Genomic DNA, 20011 nt, shown 5'->3' on the forward strand with positions numbered 1-20011 from the left:
GTCTGAATACTTATTTATTGTGAATAAAGAGGTGTTATTACCAGAAACATGAGTACTTTCATACAAAACGTGCATATAAAAGATGGAGAATATACAAAGACAATTTATACAATGGTAGAATACATATTTATTGCTTGACCATTAAAATTTTTAAAAACGAAAATAGAAATATTTACTTGAATATTCTTATTTATAAGCGCCAATGTTCCAACAATGTATCCCATTTAAAATTAAATATGATAAATTTCAAACACAATTTTTTTTGTGTTACTTGATAAAACGAAAAGTATTTATTTTTCAGATTAAAGAACAAAGATATGCAGAAACAATAAAAGTTTTAATTACGCTTCTAGATTCCTACACTTCTGTATGTAACATTTTAGTAAAATAACATGTTTTTTATTTAATTTGATAAAAATAGTTTTAGTATGTTATATACATTCCATAAATTATTTTACAGTCCAGGCCTTGTTTATCTCTTCTTGCTCATTGTTATTTTTATACACAAGATTTTATAGCCTCTGCACAATGTTATGAGAAATTAGTTCAATTGTGTCCAGATGAAAATATATACAAATTATATCATGCTCAATCTTTACATCAAGCATGTATGTACCAAGAGGCTTGGACAATATGTTCCAATATTGTAAATCAAAGTAATTTGGAATTTAAAGTAAAAAAACTACAGGCAGCAATAAAGTATGGGCAAGAGGATATGGTGGCTGCAAAAAATCTTGTTGATCAATGTCAAACAGATGATGTTGACACAGAAATTAATTTAGGATGTCTTTTATATAAGGTATTAAAGTAGGACAAAAATTTGCTTAGAAAAGATTTATATATTCCTTTTATCTCTTTTCCTTTTAGGAAGAGCAGCATGAACAGGCTTTGAAAAGATTTTCAAATGCATTACAAATTGCTGGTTTTAAACCCCATTTATCATATAATGTAGCACTTTGTTATTTCAAATTGAAAGAGTTTGCTGCATCATTAAAACACATTGGTAACATTTACACTATTATTATGTCTAAAGTACTGAAAATTACATTTATTTAATATGGATTATATTATATATTATGTTAGCTGACATTATTGAACAAGGGATAAAAGAACACCCAGAATTAGGAGTAGGAATGACTACAGAAGGTATAGAAGTACGCAGTGTTGGAAATACATTAACACTTCACGAGACAGCTTTAACAGAGGCATTCAACTTGAAAGCAGCAATTGAATATCAATTACAAAATTGTAATTATGTGTAGAAAATTCTAATTATTTATTGCGTCTAATATTTTTTATGATTCTTATTTGGTGTTTTTAGACGAAGCAGCTAAAGAAGCATTAACAGATATGCCTCCTAGATCCGAAGAAGAACTCGATGCAGTTACTTTGCACAATCAAGCCTTAATAAATATGGACACAAAACCAAGCGAAGGATTTGAAAAACTTCAATTTTTATTGCAACAAAATCCATTTCCGCCTGAAACATTTGCTAATTTATTGCTATTATATTGTAAATATCAATATTATGACTTAGCTGCTGATGTTCTAGCTGAAAATGTGCACTTAACTTATAAGTATTTAACACCGGTAAGTATGGTTTTTATTATTACAATATTACATGTACTGTAAATGCACCTGTCACGCATCATCTACTAGAAATAGTACTTGTGATTTAAGGAATTATAAAAGTAATATAAGAAATAGCTTTGAATTCTGTCAAAATTGTACTATTTTTCATCGATCAGGATATTTACTTTTTGAATGTTTACATTTTTTTGTACGTTTCTCTAAACTTTCTGAACGCCTTCGTTTATGAGTTTTTACATCATGACTAGAAGTACTTTCATTAGAACTTTCTTCGTTAGAAGAACTATCATATTTCTTCTTTTTCTTTTTTTGATCTTTGGAATGTTTTTTCTTCTTTTTCTTAACTACTTCCTTTTCATCAGAATCAATATCATCTGTATCTTGCTTGTGTTTTTTAGCTTTCTGTTTTTTCTTTGCCTTCTTCTGCTTACGTTTCTTTTCCTTCTCGCTTGTTTCAACTTGTGGAGTTTGCGGGACTTGTGGGACTTGTGGCTGAACAACCTCCTCTTCAACCTCTGGGATCAATTCATATTTTTTCCCATCGGGGGACATAAAGCAATCATTGGATAAATGACCAGCCGTTCCACATTTTGTGCATGTAGTATTAAGAACTGCTTCTAGATGTATAACTTTACGTTCGTATTTTCCTATAGTTTTTTTCTTTTGCATATCTCTTTGTAAATCTACACCATTAGGATCCAAGTCTGTACCGTTCCCTTGATTTACATATTTCATAGATAATCCTATTTTACCATCATCTCCTACAGAAATAACTTTGCACCACACTCGTTCCCCTCTTTGCAAAATCTCTGCAACATTGTCAACATGAGCGGAGCTTACCTAAAAAGATTTTATAAATATAAATTTTTTAAATTCCACAATATAAATAAGTGGTTTAACCTATTTTTTTTTACAAATATGTTGTCTCGCTACCTGTGATTTATGAATTAATCCCTGTGCCGAACAGCCGGGAATTCTAACGAAAGCTCCATAATTTTGTATAGACGCAATTTCACCAAGAAATATTTGATTTATCTTACAGTTTACCATTTTTATAAATGGTAAATATTTTAAACAAAAATACTTTTGTTCACAAGTTATACGATTGTCGTATTCGTATTAAAACAGTAATAATAAAACCGTGACAAGAAAGCTTAACGCGAAGGTTAAGTTGACCAACAACATTTAAGTACAGGACTGTAACAATCGCAAGCTAATGGGGGGGGTTCAAAAGAAAGAACTTTCATAAAGAATTTTATAAAATGCATCGAAATTAAAAATTAAGTATTAATATTAACGTTACTTAATTTTTAGTATTTATATGATTTTTTGGATGCATTAATTACGCAACAAACTTCGCCCGAAGAAGCATATCGCAAATTTGACGATCTTGGTAATAAACACATGGAGGTATTGAGAAAAGCGACAAAACGGGTTCAAGAAGCAAGATTAAATCACGACGATAATGCTGTTAAAAAAGCAGTAAATGATTATGAAGAAGCTTTGGAGAAATATGTGCCCGTTTTAATGGCGCAAGCTAAAATCTATTGGGAACTTGGAAATTATACGCAGGTCGAAAAAATTTTTAGAAAAAGTGTAGAATTTTGCAACGAACATGATGTATGGAAATTAAACGTCGCTCATACCCTATTTATGCAAGAAAACAAATTTAAAGAGGCAACGGGGTTCTACGAACCAATTGTCAGAAAAAAATATGACAATGTCAGTTGCTACTTTATTTTTTGTATTTTCATTGTAATTTGTAAATTATTGATTACACAGTTTTAACGAAATTTCAGATTTTGGATGTAAGCGCTATAGTTCTTGCTAATTTATGTGTAAGTTATATTATGACGACGCAAAATGCAGAAGCTGAAGGATTAATAAAGAAAATAGAGAAGGAAGAACAAGCGGTGTCGCGAGAGGATCAAGATAAAAAATTGTTTCATTTGTGCATTGTAAATTTAGTAATTGGTACATTGTACTGTTCTAAGGGGAATTACGAGTTTGGAATATCTAGAGTAATGAAAAGTCTTGAACCTTATAATAAAAAGTTAGGAACAGATACTTGGTTTTATGCGAAGAGATGTTTTCTGTCTCTTTTGGAACAACTGGCCAAACAATTGGTAGTTTTAAAAGATACTACGTTGCAAGAATGTATACAATTTTTAGAACACTGTGAAGGTATGGATGTTTTTGTCATATCACGTTATGTTTCTGTTATAGGCAGTGTTTTTTATTATTTTCATTTTTAGTTTACGGAAGGGACGTGAGAACGGTAGTAGAACAACCCATCGACATGCAAGATATGCTTTCCATTACTCCACAGGGTAAACAAACGGTCGTCTATGAAGCGCGTTACTTGAAAGCTTTATTTTTAAAACTACAAATGTCTTAAATTATAATACATATGTACGGTGTATATAAAATTATTTCATGAAATATATATTACAAACGTGTAATTTAAAATACTAAAAAAAGAAATGGTATTTATTTCGAATCATGGTTGCATCATCGATTTCGATGATATCGCAATATGTTACCGCCGCTCGACTTTATTTTCTGAGATATTCATAAAAGCTATACATACAGTTCCCATTATGCTTCGTCCTATTATTAAATGTTTTAAAGATTAGTCACCCTATATGACTACGGACCTGATAACTTGTGCGAACATTGATACTTAAATGAAAAATGGTGGTTGACATGGAGTTACAGGAAGCTAAGGATTACGTCCTTCAGCTTATGAAAGAGAAAGAGAAAATTGAATCGGAGTTGAAAACATTAAAGGAAATCTTAGATTCCGTATGTATATCGAAATACTTTATAAATTCGTAATGAACATTTGTCTAACCTTGTTATTGAAAATGAATACAAATATAGCATGATCTGTCTAATTTTTGAATATATTATGATGTGTTGATATCAATTACAGAATCATGTTGGAATGGATGATAGTTTGGTCGACTCTGAAGGATATCCACGACAGGATATCGACGTTTATCAAGTCAGACACGCAAGGCACAAAATAATATGTACGTTTTTTTATTGTATTAATTTTTTTTTAAGAATTTTAATAACTTGATCTCGTTAAACGATTAGGTCTTAAAAATGATCACACTGCACTAATGAACAAAATAGAGGAGGGTTTGCACAAAGTGCATGCATTGGCTGGAAATCAAGCAGAAAGTTCGACTGTAGCTGCAACAAGCGATATTCAAGATACTATACAATTGGAGCCTTTTCTGAGGGTAAATTTGGTAACACCAGGTTCACCAGCTGAATTAGCAGTAAGATATCAAATTTTATAATGCTGAGAAAATTGCAAATGATTATACATTGAGGACACCAAATTTTACAGGGGATTCAGGTTAATGACCTTATATTGAAATTTGGCTGCATCGATTATCGGAATTATAAATCGTTAAACGATATTGGTACTTTGGTACAAAACAGCAAGAATAAGCCTGTGAATATACTAGTTAAACGTGGCTCTAATACAGTACCTTTGACTTTGGTTCCACGTCGTTGGCATGGCAATGGCCTTCTGGGATGTAATGTAATGTCTATAGAGACAGTTGAGAGATAAATCTTTTAAAAGAACTACAGTAATGCCCACTTAAGTGACCGCGCTCGGGACCGGTCGCGGTCATTTATGTGGGTATAGTTGCTTCTCAGAATTCAACGGAGATAAGAAAAGAGGATAAGTTCGAGTGAGATACAATAGCTGGTACCCGAAACTATATATACATATATATACTATGTATCGATAATGACTGGCGTTAAGTTACGTTCGACACGCTCGATGTTCGAAGCCGCTTGGCTTCTAAGAAATGGTGGAGAATAACCGTGGACATTTAAGTGGGCACTACTGTACTTGTTTATAAATACAGATTATTTTTGTGTATGTAAGGAATAAAGAAATATTTATAAATTATTGTATTCAATATGGTTCTTTTAATTATATTTGTACTTTCCGTATTAAATTTTTTCCAATAAGTTTTAAGTAGCTTTAATGGGCATAATCCTGAGATGTGACACTCAAGCCTTGAAATAGAATCTGCTTAATCTAATGTAAGTTTATATCCGTGTATTTAAAATGGTTGAGATAGTATAAAATCGCACAACTTCCACGAAGAGGCAATCACTTTTAGTATACCAGCAGCAAGATGCACTTTTCATTGATTGTAAGTTAAAGCTTGCATATATATTATTTTGTTATAGAAATTTGTGGTAATTATGTAGTTTAGTAGTTTTTATTACTAAAACGAAAAATCAAACGGAAGAGCCCGCAAAAATATATTTTTCGATATTTTTTTAAAAGTGAGTTTTCTTTGTAAGATTATATTTCTTAAGACTTAAAAAAAGAATTAGACCAAAATCAAAATACTTAACTCTGCTTATAAATTACTGACTTGAATTTTTCAAGTTATTCTGCTTATTTTATTTAAATGCTGTTTTGGCTAAAGAGTACATTACTTTTTTTAGATCTCCCACTTGATTTCTCGTTTTAGTGATAAAATAAAAAATTACAAAAAACGTAGACTGAAGTACACAAAACTGAAAAAGGCAACTAAACTATATAATTACCAAATTTGTTTGATATAGGTAATATTGTGTGCCAGTATTTTTGCATGTCAAGTACTGAGCGAAAATAATACTTATGAATATTCTGACCAACATCCATGGCCAGTTGTTTATGGGGTGTATCCATATTATAATACCGAAACATTGCTTAAAGTATGGAACACTGACAAAGCTTTAGATGTTTCTACAAATATAGTAACTCTGGTTTCTGATGAACAAGTGCAAAAAATATATTCCGATGACATTCAGCACAATGATACACATTTACTGATACAAAACAATGTTCCTTATTTTATAAGTGAAGTTAAAAACATAAACGAAGAGCAGTTATCACCCAATAAACAATATCAAGCTAACTATGTGAGTACTAATAAAGCTTATTGTTTATTACAGTGATTGTAAAATACAAACTTTAATGTTCCAGGCAAACAGTCCTAAAGAAGCAAAATCCTCGAAGTGTGTAACAGAATCTTGTTTGAATTGAACAATACAAAGGAATAATTCATTTCGAAAAGTGAAACCAGAATTCAAAGTTCTAAGATGTGTTTGCGCAAAATATTAATAAAAGAATTTATTTGCAAATAATATACTTCGTTTTATTTCTAATTCAGTATTTTATAGTTACCTTTAACTATTGGCGGTCTGTGGGCCACAGTTGGGTCTTACCCACGCCCCCCTCATTCGATTTCCGGAAGTCGCGAGCCACGGTGTAACGAATCCCTTCCTCATTTTCGTCACACTTATATTTCGTACGCGCATCTTGTATCGTTTGCATTCTTAATAATGAAATAATCGACTAGCTAAAGGGAAAGTCGTGTGGCCTATGGCGAAGAAATTCGTTGAGCCTGTGCTAGAGTAGGGATGTAAGTATTCGTTAGCATTTTTCTTGGGGATGAATAATGAATGCCGCATACCCCTATTAAATATGGCGAGAGTTACGATTCGAAAGATGAAAACGCAAATAATTTATAGAAGTATAGAAAGAAATTGAATACAATTGAATTTCCCTCCGCATTCCTTATTCACCCAATCTTATTTGATATCTGGGTCGGTTCGCTTATGGTGCTGCAGAGAGAGCTATTAAAACTTAAAAATAAGAGATGTATTAATAGGTATAGCTATTACTAGGTACTTCTAGAACATTACATGTGTGCATGTAACCACAGTTGCACCGATGTAGGTAACACTAATTGGTATAGTATAGGGGTTCTATATTTCGTTTTTAATGTAACGTGCAACATATTTTCCATTTTAACCATTAAATGAAACTTTGCATTGTTTCATTGAATATCACATAATCAGACTGTGACACTGAAAATTATATAATTAAGTTTTTTTATACAAGTATACATGAAATGTTAAATAATTAGTAACTTTGAATATGGTAACATTTTAGACCAAGTATTATCATGGCCGGTACTTATAGAAATTACATGAGATTATTAGAATCTTGGCCATTGGATAAATTAAAACCTGGCAGGTAATTTCATTTAATATTGTAAGGTTACTAGTTTTTTTATGCGTTTTTAATATCGCTGATATAAACAATATTATTATTTTCATGTAGTTATTAATTCTTTTGCAGAAACTGTATGATTAGGTTAGAATAAATATTTGTTAAAGTTTGAATTTACGTAATAGACACATTTTGTATATGCATGCATTTTATAATAGTTTTTAAACTAGAGATTCGTAAACTTTTTTTAAAAGTGTTAAGTCATATAAATTTTAAGTTTTGTGAGGTGGATCTGAACCATAGCCATAGTTTGTTAGTTTGTTTTCCTTGTTATATTATGAATTATAATGACATTTTATATTTATTTTAGAGACTTGAGTCAACATATTCGCGATCAAGTAAAGCTTGCATTTACAAAAGGTGAGACAAGTCAGTTAGATAAAGAGGTATGTGATCGTTATTATATGTCATTAAAAAGAATTACTTCCAATTATTATGGGCAAATGTACACTCGTACTCATACAAGCAGTGCTAGCGGGTTATCAAAAGAACAATGTAATTTGGCACTTTCGCCAGAAATGTTAGAATATTTTAATGATTTGGATAAAGGAATTCTTGTACGTACATATGCAAGATTAATGAGATATTACAAGGAGGACAAGAAAGATGCAAGCAATGTTAGCGCATAAAATTTATTTTATTTATTGTAGTAGAAGTGTATGCTATTTACTACAAAGACAAAGTAATATTAAGTACAGAAAACATGTAGTAAAGTATAGTCAGGTAGCAACTAGAAACATTCAAAATATACCACACGTACCAGTTATGGCCAAAGAAGTAGTTCAATATTTAGAGCCGTCACCAGGAAAAGTTTTTGTGGACATGACATTTGGTGCCGGTGGACATTCTACCAAAATTTTGGAATCTTCTTCTAATGTGAAAATATTTGCATTGGATAGAGACCCTGTCGCGTATGAGTTTTCACAAGAATTGTCAAAAAAGTATCCTGGACAAGTAATTCCATTGTTAGGTAGATTTTCTGAATTACCACAATTGTTGTGCGAACATAAAGTAGAAAGGAATAGTGTCGATGGATTTTTATTTGATTTTGGATGTTCATCAATGCAATATGAAATTGCCCAAAGAGGATTTTCTGTATCAAAGAATGGACCGTTGGATATGCGAATGGATGGATTTAGATGTCCAGAAGAACCGACCGTGGCTGATGTTTTAGAAAAAATATCTGAAATAGATTTAATTCATATCTTGAGAATTTATGGTGAAGAGAAGCAATGTAAAAAGATTGCACGTGCTATTATCGATGCTCGATTCTCTTTTAGAAGTTTAAAAACTACCGAAGAATTAGCTAAACTTGTTGAGTCTGTGGTTCATGGCAGAAGAACTGATAAACTTGGTAGAGTAACTCATTCCGCTACAAAAACATTTCAAGCACTCAGAATTTTTGTAAATAATGAATTAAATGAAATTAATTATGGTATTATTCTTGCTGGATCATATTTGAAAATGAATGGACGTTTAGTAACAATATCCTTCCATTCGTTAGAAGATACAATAGTCAAACGGCATATTTCTGGAAATTTAACAGAGAATGTAGCTAATAAATTGCCATTAAAGTATGCTAGTTATGGTAAATTTTATAATGAAATTGAAATGCAAAACTCTATAAAAATAATATGGAAAATGTTGCATAAACATGTAATAACGCCCATGCCTGAAGAGGTAGAAAAAAATCCAAAATCACGTTCTGCAAAGTTGCGGGCTATTGGCAAAATACCTTCAGATTGCGTTTCTTCGTAAAATGGGAAATGTAAAAATATTTTTTATTACTATATCGTTTAATACAGATCGGAGTTTATCATATTTAGAAACGTATATCTTAATGTAAGCATTCTGTAATATGTGTATAAAATAAAACCTTTCAAACAGAATCATTGTAACAATTATTGATAGATACATAAAGATATATCATTACGAATCATAGGAATGTTTGTAATGTTGAAAGTATAACACTTAAAATAGGCCTTCTATTTCATCTGTTTCACTGTTCCAATCCATATCATAAATGCTTGGCCTTGTAGAAAGACCTGGCATCATCATTATCTAAAAAAAATAGATTATTACAGTAGTTGGGTATTATATCTATGTAATTAATAATTGTTGTACATTTAAATACATACATCTCCGACCATAGGTACTATAAAGCCTGCTCCAACAGATGCAAATATATTTGTAATATCAAGCGAGAAACCTGTAGGCGCACCTTTAACCGATGGATCACCTGTTAAAGAATTTGATGTTTTTGCCATGCAAAGGGGGAATTTATCGTATCCCAATTTATTATACAGTTTAATTTTATCTTGCACCTATATTAATAAATGTTACATTTATTAACAAAGAAATATTTATAGAAGTGAAAGATTTTTACAAAATTATTTTATATTTTTACCTTGTCTGCAAGAGCAACTTGCCCAGCTCCATACATTTCTTTAGCAATAGTATTTATTTTTTCTTCAATACTGTCGTGAACATCATACAATACTTTGAAATTACTGGGTTTATCGGTGGCAGCTATAATTGCATCTGCAAGGTCTGTGGCGCCAGCACCACCTTCTGCCCAATGTTGGCATACAACTGCATCTGTTGCACCACTTGCAATTGCTCCTTGCTTTACTAATGCCAATTCTGCTTGCGTGTCAGTACTGAAATATAATTCCATACAATTATAATAGGTTGCTCAGTAAACAGTTATTTACAAAGAAATTTAATTTTCGCAAAACTTACGCGTGTACATTAATAGCGACAATAACTGGTACACCAAATTTAACTCCGTTACTTATGTGCTTCTGGAGATTCGGAAGACCTTTTCTAACCAATTCAAGATTCTCTTCGAGATATTCTTTTTTTAAGACCGCGCCAGGGGTTACTGGAGGTCCACCGCCGTGCATTTTTAGCGCTCTAACAGTTGCAACGAGCACGACAGCGTTTGGTACATGACCGGATGTTCGACATTTAATATTAAAGAACTTCTCCATACCGATGTCAGATCCGAATCCAGCCTCGGTTACTACAATACCTTCTGGCCCGACTAATTTTAGCGCAATAGCATCTGCTATAATCGAGGAACAACCGTGCGCAATGTTTGCAAACGGTCCGGTATGAACCATTACTGGCGTTCCCTCCAAAGATTGCATAAGCGTTGGCTCAATGGCGTCTTTCAATAAAATTGCCAATGCCCCGGTCATACCCTAAATTCAATTTTATGTAAAATAATTGTGTGAAACTTTTACCATTCATTGATTTATATTCTAATTATACTAACAAAATCTTCAGCAGTTAAAGGTTCTCCATTTTTGTTAAAAGCTACCACCATGTTACCCAATCTTTCCTTCATGTCCTCGACGTCAGTGGCGAGTGCGAGTATTGCCATTATTTCAGAACTCACAGTATTGCAAAAAGATGTCTCTCGCGTTTTACCCTTTTCGGTCGGGCTTTGCCCGATAGTGATTTTACGCAAAAATCGATCGTTCGTGTCAACCACTGAAAGAAGCATATTTGTGAAATATATTTTCCTTTAATAGATTGTTACATAAACACGCCTTACAATACCTCGGGTCCAAGTAATGTTTTCTGGATCAATGTCCAGTCTTGCAAATTTTCCAATTTCTTCTTCCGTCAAAGTCTTTGGATCGGTTTTTGTAATACCAAGTTTCTCTAAACGTTTTAATTGTATTTTCGAAAATTTCCTGACACCTTTGACTGCCGGTACAAGACGATCGTAAAGAGCCTTATCGTTTTGAGTACATTCGTGGAAATATCGGGTATCAATTTGTGCTGCTAATAAATTATTGGCCGCGGTCACAGCGTGGATGTCGCCAGTTAAGTGCAAATTGAATTCTTCCATAGGAATAACCTGCAGGTAGTAGATTTATTTTAAGCGTATTGAGTGTAATGAAGGATTACTCGTTTCAATAAATGGTACCTGCGAATATCCTCCACCTGCAGCTCCCCCTTTAACGCCAAAGGTGGGTCCCTGACTGGGCTGCCTTAAAGTAACAAACGTGTTCTTTCCCTTATGCGCGGTTAGAGCTTGCACCAAACCAAGCGACGTGGTACTTTTGCCTTCTCCTAAAGGCGTTGGGGTCATACCAGCAACTACTACGAGCTTTCCATTTCGTTGATGCTTCAATCTCTTCAGGACGTTTAAACTGACCTTTGCTTTCTTGCTACCGTAAGGGCTGATTTCGTTCGGGTACAATCCTATTTCTTCTGCTAGGGTAGTGATCGGTTTCGGTTCTTGGCTCCTTGAAATTGATATGTCGCTGGGCACGGGCTTTTGCGGATTAATTTTCAGAGTCCTTAATTTCCACTTGTTATTTATCATTTTTTCTAACGTCCTTTGAGCAGAGATTACTGTGTTCTTCATTAGCATAGCTACAGTCATTGGGCCAACGCCGCCAGGTACTGGTGTGATGTATGCAGCTACTTTCGCAACTTCGTCGTAATCCACGTCGCCTACTAAACGTGTTCCGGATTTCTTTGCAGGATCTAAAATATTTCTTCGCAATGTATCATCATTATTGACTTACTCTCCCATACAGCATGGAACATTCCAGAAATATTTTTTTACATGACACGAAATATTTCATGGAACATTTCAGACAATATTGTTGAGACATTATAGAAACGTTGCACGAAGATTTCCAATATATACTAGAAATATACTTCTGTTTATTTGTTAACAATTTATGTCTTATACTGCAGATGTTATATATGTTATTAATATATACTTTGAAGTTATAGTTGTCTTATAATATTGTAATGATGTCTTTAAAATATTTGCAACACAATATTGCAAATGTAACTGCAACATTGTGACATTCCAGCAATATTTCTGTAATCTTCAGAACTGTATGGGTGACGTTAGATCAATGGACAAATTTTATCGTTTTTTTTTCACGCAATGTGGAATTTGTTCGTAATAAATAGAGCACTCGTAGAGCAACAAAGCGGTATTACTAGTATTAATAATATATTCTGAGTGTATTAATTTACAGAATTGAAAACAAAAAGCATGTCTACCTTGTATGGAATTGATTCCACAATCGATTACGATTGCACCAGGTTTAATCCAATTTCCCTTGACCATCCGGGGCTGACCAATGGCAACTACCAAGATGTCGGCTTGCGAAACCTACAATCAAATTAATCCGTAGTATAGAAGGCAGTTACACAATCTTTTAATTGGAATTTCGTTTTTCTAGAAAGTAGAATAAGTTTGGTACTTACAACTTGCGGGAGATTTTTCGTTTTTGAGTGACACACCGTCACAGTTGCGTTATGCCATTTCAATAATTCGGCTACTGGCGTGCCGACAATTTTGCTTCTACCCAATACTACTGCTTGACTGCCAGCGATTGGTACTCCACTCCTAAGCATTATTGTACAAATTACTATCTATTTTTTATAAGTTATTTATTGACCGTTTGAAACGTTCGCTTTAAAAAATAAAAAGGATGTTCGGCCATACGTGGGAAAAATTTTAATGGGAGATTCTAGAGGCCAAAATAAGACGAAAATCAAGAATAGCAATTTGTCGATTGAGGCTTCGTTTGCGCGTGATAGTGGTTCTTATTCAGCGCGTAGCTGTTCGCAGATTGCCGTTCTACAAGCGGAACTTTAAACGTTATTAACTTTCTAACGAAGCCTCAATCAACAAATTGCTATTCTTGATTTTCGTCTTATTTTGGCCTCTAGAATCTCCCATCATAATTTTTCCCAGGGGTTGCTGAACACCCTGTATAACCAATCACACGTACTAACTTTACAGATTTTTCAAATGATGAATTTTTCTCTTTTGTTTTGAATGATAAAAAATAATTTATCTAATCTATTGAAAGAACATTAACAAATTAAAAATATTATTTTCATGAAGTATTTGTCAAAAATTCATTTTAGTTTTCAACCCCCTCGTTAAAGTGATTATACAAATTCATAAAAAAGACAAAATTTAATAGCTTCGCTAACAAGAAAATTAATAAAGATGAGCAAGTTACATTCATCCTGTATATTTATATCGTATGTATTCATGATTAGTTTCAACGTATGTTGAACTTAACGCATTTTTAACGCACTTTTTGATGAGTTCGATGCATCCGTTCGGAGTGCATGGCACGAATCCCGTCATATCGCCAATGGCCACTCTTCCTTCATTGATCGTGTTTAATCTGAAAAGACGAAATTTTTCATATTACGTTTCCACGAATACACAGCGTATTCTGTTATTGATCATTTGCAATAAAAAATTTGCGTTATTATTTCGAAATATTTTAATAATGTTATGCTCACGAAAGTGCAATGACGTTTCCTAATTACGTACAAATAATATGTTGTTATTGAAATTGCATTTACGCAAACGGAAGATGCTTAAGTCGACCATCTCTTATCATTTAATCTGGAAGATTTCGCGTGACGGGTCATGGTATTGCGTTATATTTTGAAATTTCTTAGTATTACATGCGTCGCGAAATATTTTTTGTTCGCGTAAAGTCATATAACAAATTTTCGAACAATACGTCGATTATATTTATTATGAAAGAAAAAAAAATATATATATATTATTATATATTATACTATAAATTATATATTTAATACAAATAAAATTTATTGTATATAAATTGTGCATTAATAATTAAAGAATTGCTTACACAAATGACTTTATCCATCAGTAATATATCCAGTACATAAAAAATATAAGAAATATAGTAAACATACTAATATTATTTTATTATTAATTATTAGTATTACATATCAATCGAAAAGATAGAGTAAAAATGTATCGTGCGGGATTTTGTTTTGCACACTTCCAAATTTTAAATAATTTTAAAATTTGATCATTCATGTTTTGAACATTACAATCGAATTATAAATAACAATCAACGAATAATAATTATTTGTATTGTTTGAGTGGTAATTTTTTTAATGCGAGGAGAGGAGTTTTAATCTTTTTTTTTTCAAATATTTTTAATTAGATTTTTGTAGATATAAAAAATTTTGCTGATAATTTAGCAAAATTTATCCCGACGTAAGCATAACATTACAGTTGTAATAAAAATTAATCACAGAATTGAAAACCTTACCCATCCACGTCTTTGTCGGGCGACACTAAATCAGTAATCAAGTGACTATTGATTTGATTAACAGTGTCCAGAGGCATTTGTACAATAATTCCGTGAACGTTTGGATCGTTGTTCAGTTTATTGACTTTGTTTATTAATTCGATTTCGGTTGTGGTGTTTGGAAGTTTGACATGTTCCACGGCGATTCCAATGTCGCTCGCCGCCTTTATTTTCATTCTTATGTAAACATTTGAATCTTCTCTGCCGCCTACTTGGACGATTGCAAGACCTGGTAGAAAATTCGGCAATTTCTTTTTCAAAGCTTCCACATCTTTCGTTAAGTTTTCTCGGATTTCCCTGAGAGAATCGAATAATACACTTTAGATTGTACACGAATAATTTCAGTGTTCAAATTGTTTAAAAATAATATTATTCTCAAATTTACAAAGTATATTACTATAAAATTACTTTCAAAGAAACGAATTTTAATTTCTTACTAAGCTTTTTTTAACTTCTATTTTTATATAACGTATATTTACATGACCATCTAACGTTGCAGTGATAAATGCCCCTTATTTGTATATAATTGCATCACTTTAAACAAATTTATAAATACGTGCAAATGTATAAAAATGACACGCATGTTTCTAATGTTACGTCTGTATTTTTCAGACGTTTGAAATTGGCGGGCTTTACACGTACCGACATCTTTTTTTTTTACACTTCGGTGATATACGTATACATTAATCGTTTCAATAAACATTAATTTGCCATGATATTATGTACATATATTATATACATTTATTATGTATTCTCGCTTCAACAAATGCTGTTTTATTATTATATAATTTAGAGACTGGTGATAAACATAACCTCATATGGAACGAGGTGCATGCTTTTACAGGACAAGGTAAAAGTGTCAAGAATTCAGACTAATATTTTGTAATTATGTTAGAGGTTATGATAACAAGGTGTGCAGATATTGTAACCTTGGTGATGTATATATATATTATATATGTCATAGACCTTGGTGTCCTATTCTATAATCGAACAACAAATTTGAATTTGGACGACGTTTTAAAAAGTTCTTCGAGTGGAAAATCACTATAGAAAATCGATAAGATCAAACGAAGTGACTTTAAAATAGTGTACCTGTTTTTAGATGTTTAATAAACCTAAGTTGAGGTGCTCGTTTCGCGAGAATTGTTATTTTTACAATTGAAAATCTGTAATATTACTCACTTTGCTAGCTCGGTACCGGATAATACGATTCCCCGTACGTCCGTCGACATAGTTCTTCGAAAAAGTCTACAATCACAAGAGAAATCACTATTATTTTCAAATTGATTTCTGTTATAGTAAACTATAAACACTCGTGTACTGGAAGACTGATGCTAGTCGAATGAACCGCCTTAGTATAGGCAACTGGTTGCAAGCGATTCAGTTCGAACATATATGCATGATTTTTATCAAGCAGCGTTGTTATACGTGTTATTTTCACGTTGAATCTGTGCGATCATTTAAATGCTTGGACACGTCTCTCAAAATGTATTGTAACTTTAAATTTCATTTTCCTTTTGTTTGATTCTACATATTAGTAGCATTTATTTCTTACAAACCTCGTTTCTATGTTTAATAAGTATTCGAGATATCTTATTTACACGATTTTTTTACTACAAAATTAATAGACACTTAAGATATACTCTCTCATACATTATGGGACGTTTATATTACAATTCTTGACGGTTTTTATATTGTTCTGTTTTTATTTTTTATGTGAGTTTAGATACACGACGATAAATAATAAATATTTCAATATTTCAATTTTTATTGCACGTTAGAACTTTGTCTTACTTAAAAACTTGCGTTATTCGAGTCATATGGTAGTTCGAGACGATGATTTCTCAGATACTAATGATAATTGTGATTTACAAGGGACCACGAAAATAAGCTTTGAAAACAACAAGGAGGATGTTCATCGGCTTTTCATATGATGAAACTACAATCGATAAACTTTGACATGTGAATTGCTCGCCATAAATTCCCAAAGCGAACGTACCGTAAGTATACGTTGCATTCAATGCATTCTATTAATAAGAAAATAAATTTTTCCTACGTAAATATGTTTTTCGATTTGTTTAATTAATATGGAGAATACTTCGTTACCAATTTTAAAAATACGAACATTTAAATAAAAATTAGAAAAACAAATAGATAAATACAAATAGAATAATATAATAATTATCATTAAAAGATTATTTTATTTTGATAAATGATCAAGGGAAACAAGTAGTTTTGTACATCTGCTTTTAACGGTGTACAATTGTTATATTTGAGTTAAAATTATTTTATAAATTAACGTTAATATTTTGTCTTTGTATTAGTTGTATAAATTAGACAATTTTATTTAATTATGGTAAATTATTTAATACGTATTTAATTGCAATTGCAATTCCAAATTAAGATTATGTTTTAATAACGTAATAGTTACAAACAATTGTAAACAATTATAATTAACAAAAAGAAGCTTATATTTAAATTATGACTATACAGCAAGGTGTTATTAGTTCAATGATATTTATACACATATTCAATTTTATTTATTCCTGAAATTGTTTTTACGACATTACATGTGTTGTTTATTTACATTATTGTACGTTTTACATGCGATCATCAATTTTGTTAAATTGTCGTGTAGCGAATTACTGTAATACGAACATTTTCCTAGCATAGAAATAGATAATTTTTATTTTATTCCATTTACATTTATAAATTTACTTATTTAATTTTTATTCAAGTATTTATTTTTGTTTAAATTGATAATGAATGACACTCCATATGTATTGTATAAATTGGAAATAGTGAAAAGAGAAATATATTTATATACGAGAAATTTATTTTACAATGGTTATAATAAAAATAAAAAATTGAGTAATCAAACTGATTACATTTTCTACGGTTCAATCGCACAGAAATTTTGTATGTAAATTGTTAATGCACATTTTTGTAATGGATTTGGTGATCATACAGAAAACATAGACTAAATACATAAATGATATTATTTTGTTGCACGTATCTGAAGTAAAGAGTAAATTGTTGACTGCTAGTTGAGAATGTTATTCATCACTTTATTTTGATAAGTTGAGCTATCGAGTCTTATCGTATATGTCGAAATATCGTAATGTATATTTACATAATGTGTTCAAAATAATTAGAACATCCTCGATTCGAATTGTGTAATCAATATTTTGAAAACTATGGAAACTAATGGAAATGAAAAATAATGTTATCTTCATACAAAACAATGATCTTAAGCAGTTACTTATAACGCAAAGATGTGGATTTTGTACAATATACACCATTTTATGTTAAAATTCCTTTATTATCATCAGACGTTAATCCTTGCATTTGTGGGATTATTTGAGAAAAATGAGTACGAAAACATGATATTTCTTCGAAAGAAATTTAAAAATGTGCAGTACAAAACGACATTAAATGTAATGAATCAATTATTACGGACGGAATAAGAATAAATAAAGGAAACGAACATAGTTAAATTGTTCGTAGATTTTTCCAAATATTTTATCTTGTAAAACCTTATCAGTGTTACGTTCTGCATACGCTACTGAGGTAACTGATATACGATCCTGTTCAATTAAGGAAATTTGCGGAGGCTCGAAGTTGTTTATAGCGGGCTTTATGAACAGTTCAAGCTGTAGTATTCTCCAGAACTTCCTGGCGAACATTGCAAAAACAGCTGGCTTCCCTCATTCTGTTCCACGCTTCTCTACTCGCGACTCGATAAACCCATCTAATTTACTGTGGGCCATCCCCAAAACTAAGCAAAAACTAAATATAAGCTCCTTGATGTCGCGGTAATTAATCCTGGTATCAAAGCATTCAAGCGAATAACGAATAAACTGTCTCTGAAGTTAAGAAACTTGTACCAGAGATTGCATAAACTAATGAATTTTATTACGTTCCACTGTTACGTGTGCTTTTATTTCTTTCAAGTTCTCTCTATACTGTTAACGTAAATATAACACTTTATATTATATTCACATGCTTCCTTGACTTGTCTATAAATTATGTAACGACTTTTTCCGTCCGTTTTGGATCGTTATCTGATAAACGTGTTGGTAATGTATGTTTAGCAAGTGATAATCAAATAATTTTAATAATGTTCGAACAAACAAATTTTGCATAAAATCGTACTTTTGATATTTGCAGTTACACAGTAAGGAGCAAAACTGAACACTTTTACGACTACGATGTTTGAACAAAAATAATTTTTTATTCAATATTTGCATGAAGATCACAAAAGAAATAAAATATGTATTATTATGTACCATCTTTTGGCTTTTCAAAACAAATTTAACATTTGTGATGGTTCATTTAGAATTTCATTTACAAAATTTTATTATTACCTGTTATATATACCTTAATGAACTAAATAGTATTAAAACTTTAAAAAACTTAATATAAATATAGCCTAATTAATAAGTTAAAGCCTATTAATTTGTTATACATTTGTTACTCTACGTCAATTTTTTCAAACTTTTCAAAATACCATAAATGCCCACCTACACAGACCTATTTGACTCACTTTTATTTAAAAAACAGTCATACGTACTTTTAAAATATCGAAGCATAATTGTGTCCTACATTAACTTGAAATTACTATAATTTTGAAACTTTAACTTAAATACAGCACGGGTTCCCCTTATCCAATCACTATGAAATTTTCCATACATATATCTTACCTAGTACCACAATTTAGAAGGGTAGCACGAAAAAAAATCAGAAGATAAAAAATGAGGATCAAGGCTCTTTGCCTATCAATACTAATTCAGTGAATAGTTTCTCAACTGACCGCCATTCATGAGAAGAGGATGCTAAAATCACCTCCGAATTTTTCGCTCACGTATGGCAATTGTTCGAACTGACATACAAAAAGACAAAAATTAATGAGATACACTCTTCCAAAGTGGAACAAAATGTTAAAAAGATCATGCATCAAATTGTAAGGGGATCCTCGTAAGAAGGCTTTAATCTTCGTAATGGTTTTAATGGGTCGATGATCAACAATGACTAGCTTATGGTCACTGGTGGTCAACAGTGAGGTTGACATCAAGGTCAGCGGGCCAGTGACGATCCAGAAATGGACAAGAGATGGGACCAATCGAAATAGTTTCTTCGTAGGCAAGACAGTCTTACCTGTTAACTTTAACTTTGGCTCTGA

The 20011-nt window shown here is 31.7% G+C and overlaps 7 protein-coding genes across 8 annotated transcripts; 5 read left to right on the forward strand and 2 right to left on the reverse strand.

Annotated features, from left to right (window-relative positions):
* Positions 1–48: 48 nt before the first annotated feature.
* Positions 49–3988, forward strand: LOC122400605 (tetratricopeptide repeat protein 30A). Its single transcript, XM_043402137.1, has 9 exons — positions 49–114; positions 302–367; positions 461–799; positions 868–1003; positions 1084–1248; positions 1322–1590; positions 2905–3312; positions 3390–3774; positions 3846–3988. The coding sequence occupies exons 1-9, from the start codon at positions 49–51 to the stop codon at positions 3986–3988; spliced, it is 1977 nt and encodes a 658-aa protein (XP_043258072.1).
* LOC122400606 (nucleolar protein of 40 kDa-like) lies at positions 1170–2961 on the reverse strand. Its single transcript, XM_043402138.1, has 2 exons — positions 2524–2961; positions 1170–2430 (listed from the first exon to the last, which is right to left on the reverse strand). Exons 1-2 carry the CDS (start codon positions 2638–2640, stop codon positions 1738–1740), a joined length of 810 nt encoding a protein of 269 aa, XP_043258073.1. The 5' UTR covers positions 2641–2961; the 3' UTR covers positions 1170–1737.
* A 257-nt stretch (positions 3989–4245) lies between the features above and the next one.
* On the forward strand, positions 4246–5451 carry LOC122400628 (26S proteasome non-ATPase regulatory subunit 9). Its single transcript, XM_043402171.1, has 4 exons — positions 4246–4395; positions 4526–4625; positions 4693–4880; positions 4952–5451. The coding sequence occupies exons 1-4, from the start codon at positions 4285–4287 to the stop codon at positions 5177–5179; spliced, it is 627 nt and encodes a 208-aa protein (XP_043258106.1). The 5' UTR covers positions 4246–4284; the 3' UTR covers positions 5180–5451.
* Positions 5452–5717: 266 nt separating this feature from the next.
* Positions 5718–6740, forward strand: LOC122400634. The gene is made up of 3 exons (XM_043402177.1): positions 5718–5777; positions 6199–6537; positions 6602–6740. The coding sequence occupies exons 1-3, from the start codon at positions 5760–5762 to the stop codon at positions 6659–6661; spliced, it is 417 nt and encodes a 138-aa protein (XP_043258112.1). The 5' UTR covers positions 5718–5759; the 3' UTR covers positions 6662–6740.
* A 281-nt stretch (positions 6741–7021) lies between these two features.
* Positions 7022–8322, forward strand: LOC122400647 (ubiquinol-cytochrome-c reductase complex assembly factor 2). 2 transcript variants are annotated; one of them, XM_043402193.1, is made up of 3 exons: positions 7022–7040; positions 7574–7657; positions 8004–8322. In XM_043402193.1, the coding sequence occupies exons 2-3, from the start codon at positions 7587–7589 to the stop codon at positions 8320–8322; spliced, it is 390 nt and encodes a 129-aa protein (XP_043258128.1). In that variant the 5' UTR covers positions 7022–7040; positions 7574–7586. The 2 variants fall into 2 exon arrangements, with proteins under 2 accessions (XP_043258128.1, XP_043258127.1); XM_043402192.1 differs by lacking the exon at positions 7022–7040 and adding an exon at positions 7335–7353.
* LOC122400646 (probable methyltransferase-like protein 15 homolog) lies at positions 8300–9451 on the forward strand. The gene has a single exon (XM_043402191.1). The coding sequence runs from the start codon at positions 8300–8302 to the stop codon at positions 9449–9451; it is 1152 nt and encodes a 383-aa protein (XP_043258126.1).
* A 4-nt stretch (positions 9452–9455) lies between these two features.
* Positions 9456–16708, reverse strand: LOC122400645 (C-1-tetrahydrofolate synthase, cytoplasmic). Its single transcript, XM_043402190.1, has 13 exons — positions 16624–16708; positions 16012–16077; positions 14791–15126; positions 13786–13878; positions 12941–13082; positions 12734–12845; positions 11634–12199; positions 11261–11564; positions 10974–11191; positions 10436–10899; positions 10101–10353; positions 9832–10017; positions 9456–9754 (listed from the first exon to the last, which is right to left on the reverse strand). Exons 1-13 carry the CDS (start codon positions 16647–16649, stop codon positions 9665–9667), a joined length of 2856 nt encoding a protein of 951 aa, XP_043258125.1. The 5' UTR covers positions 16650–16708; the 3' UTR covers positions 9456–9664.
* Positions 16709–20011: the final 3303 nt, after the last annotated feature.

The sequence above is a fragment of the Colletes gigas genome, unplaced genomic scaffold, assembly GCF_013123115.1.
Source record: "Colletes gigas isolate AHSC1104 unplaced genomic scaffold, ASM1312311v1 Colletes_gigas_Sc00019, whole genome shotgun sequence".
In the NCBI taxonomy this organism is placed as follows: Eukaryota; Metazoa; Arthropoda; class Insecta; order Hymenoptera; family Colletidae; genus Colletes; species Colletes gigas.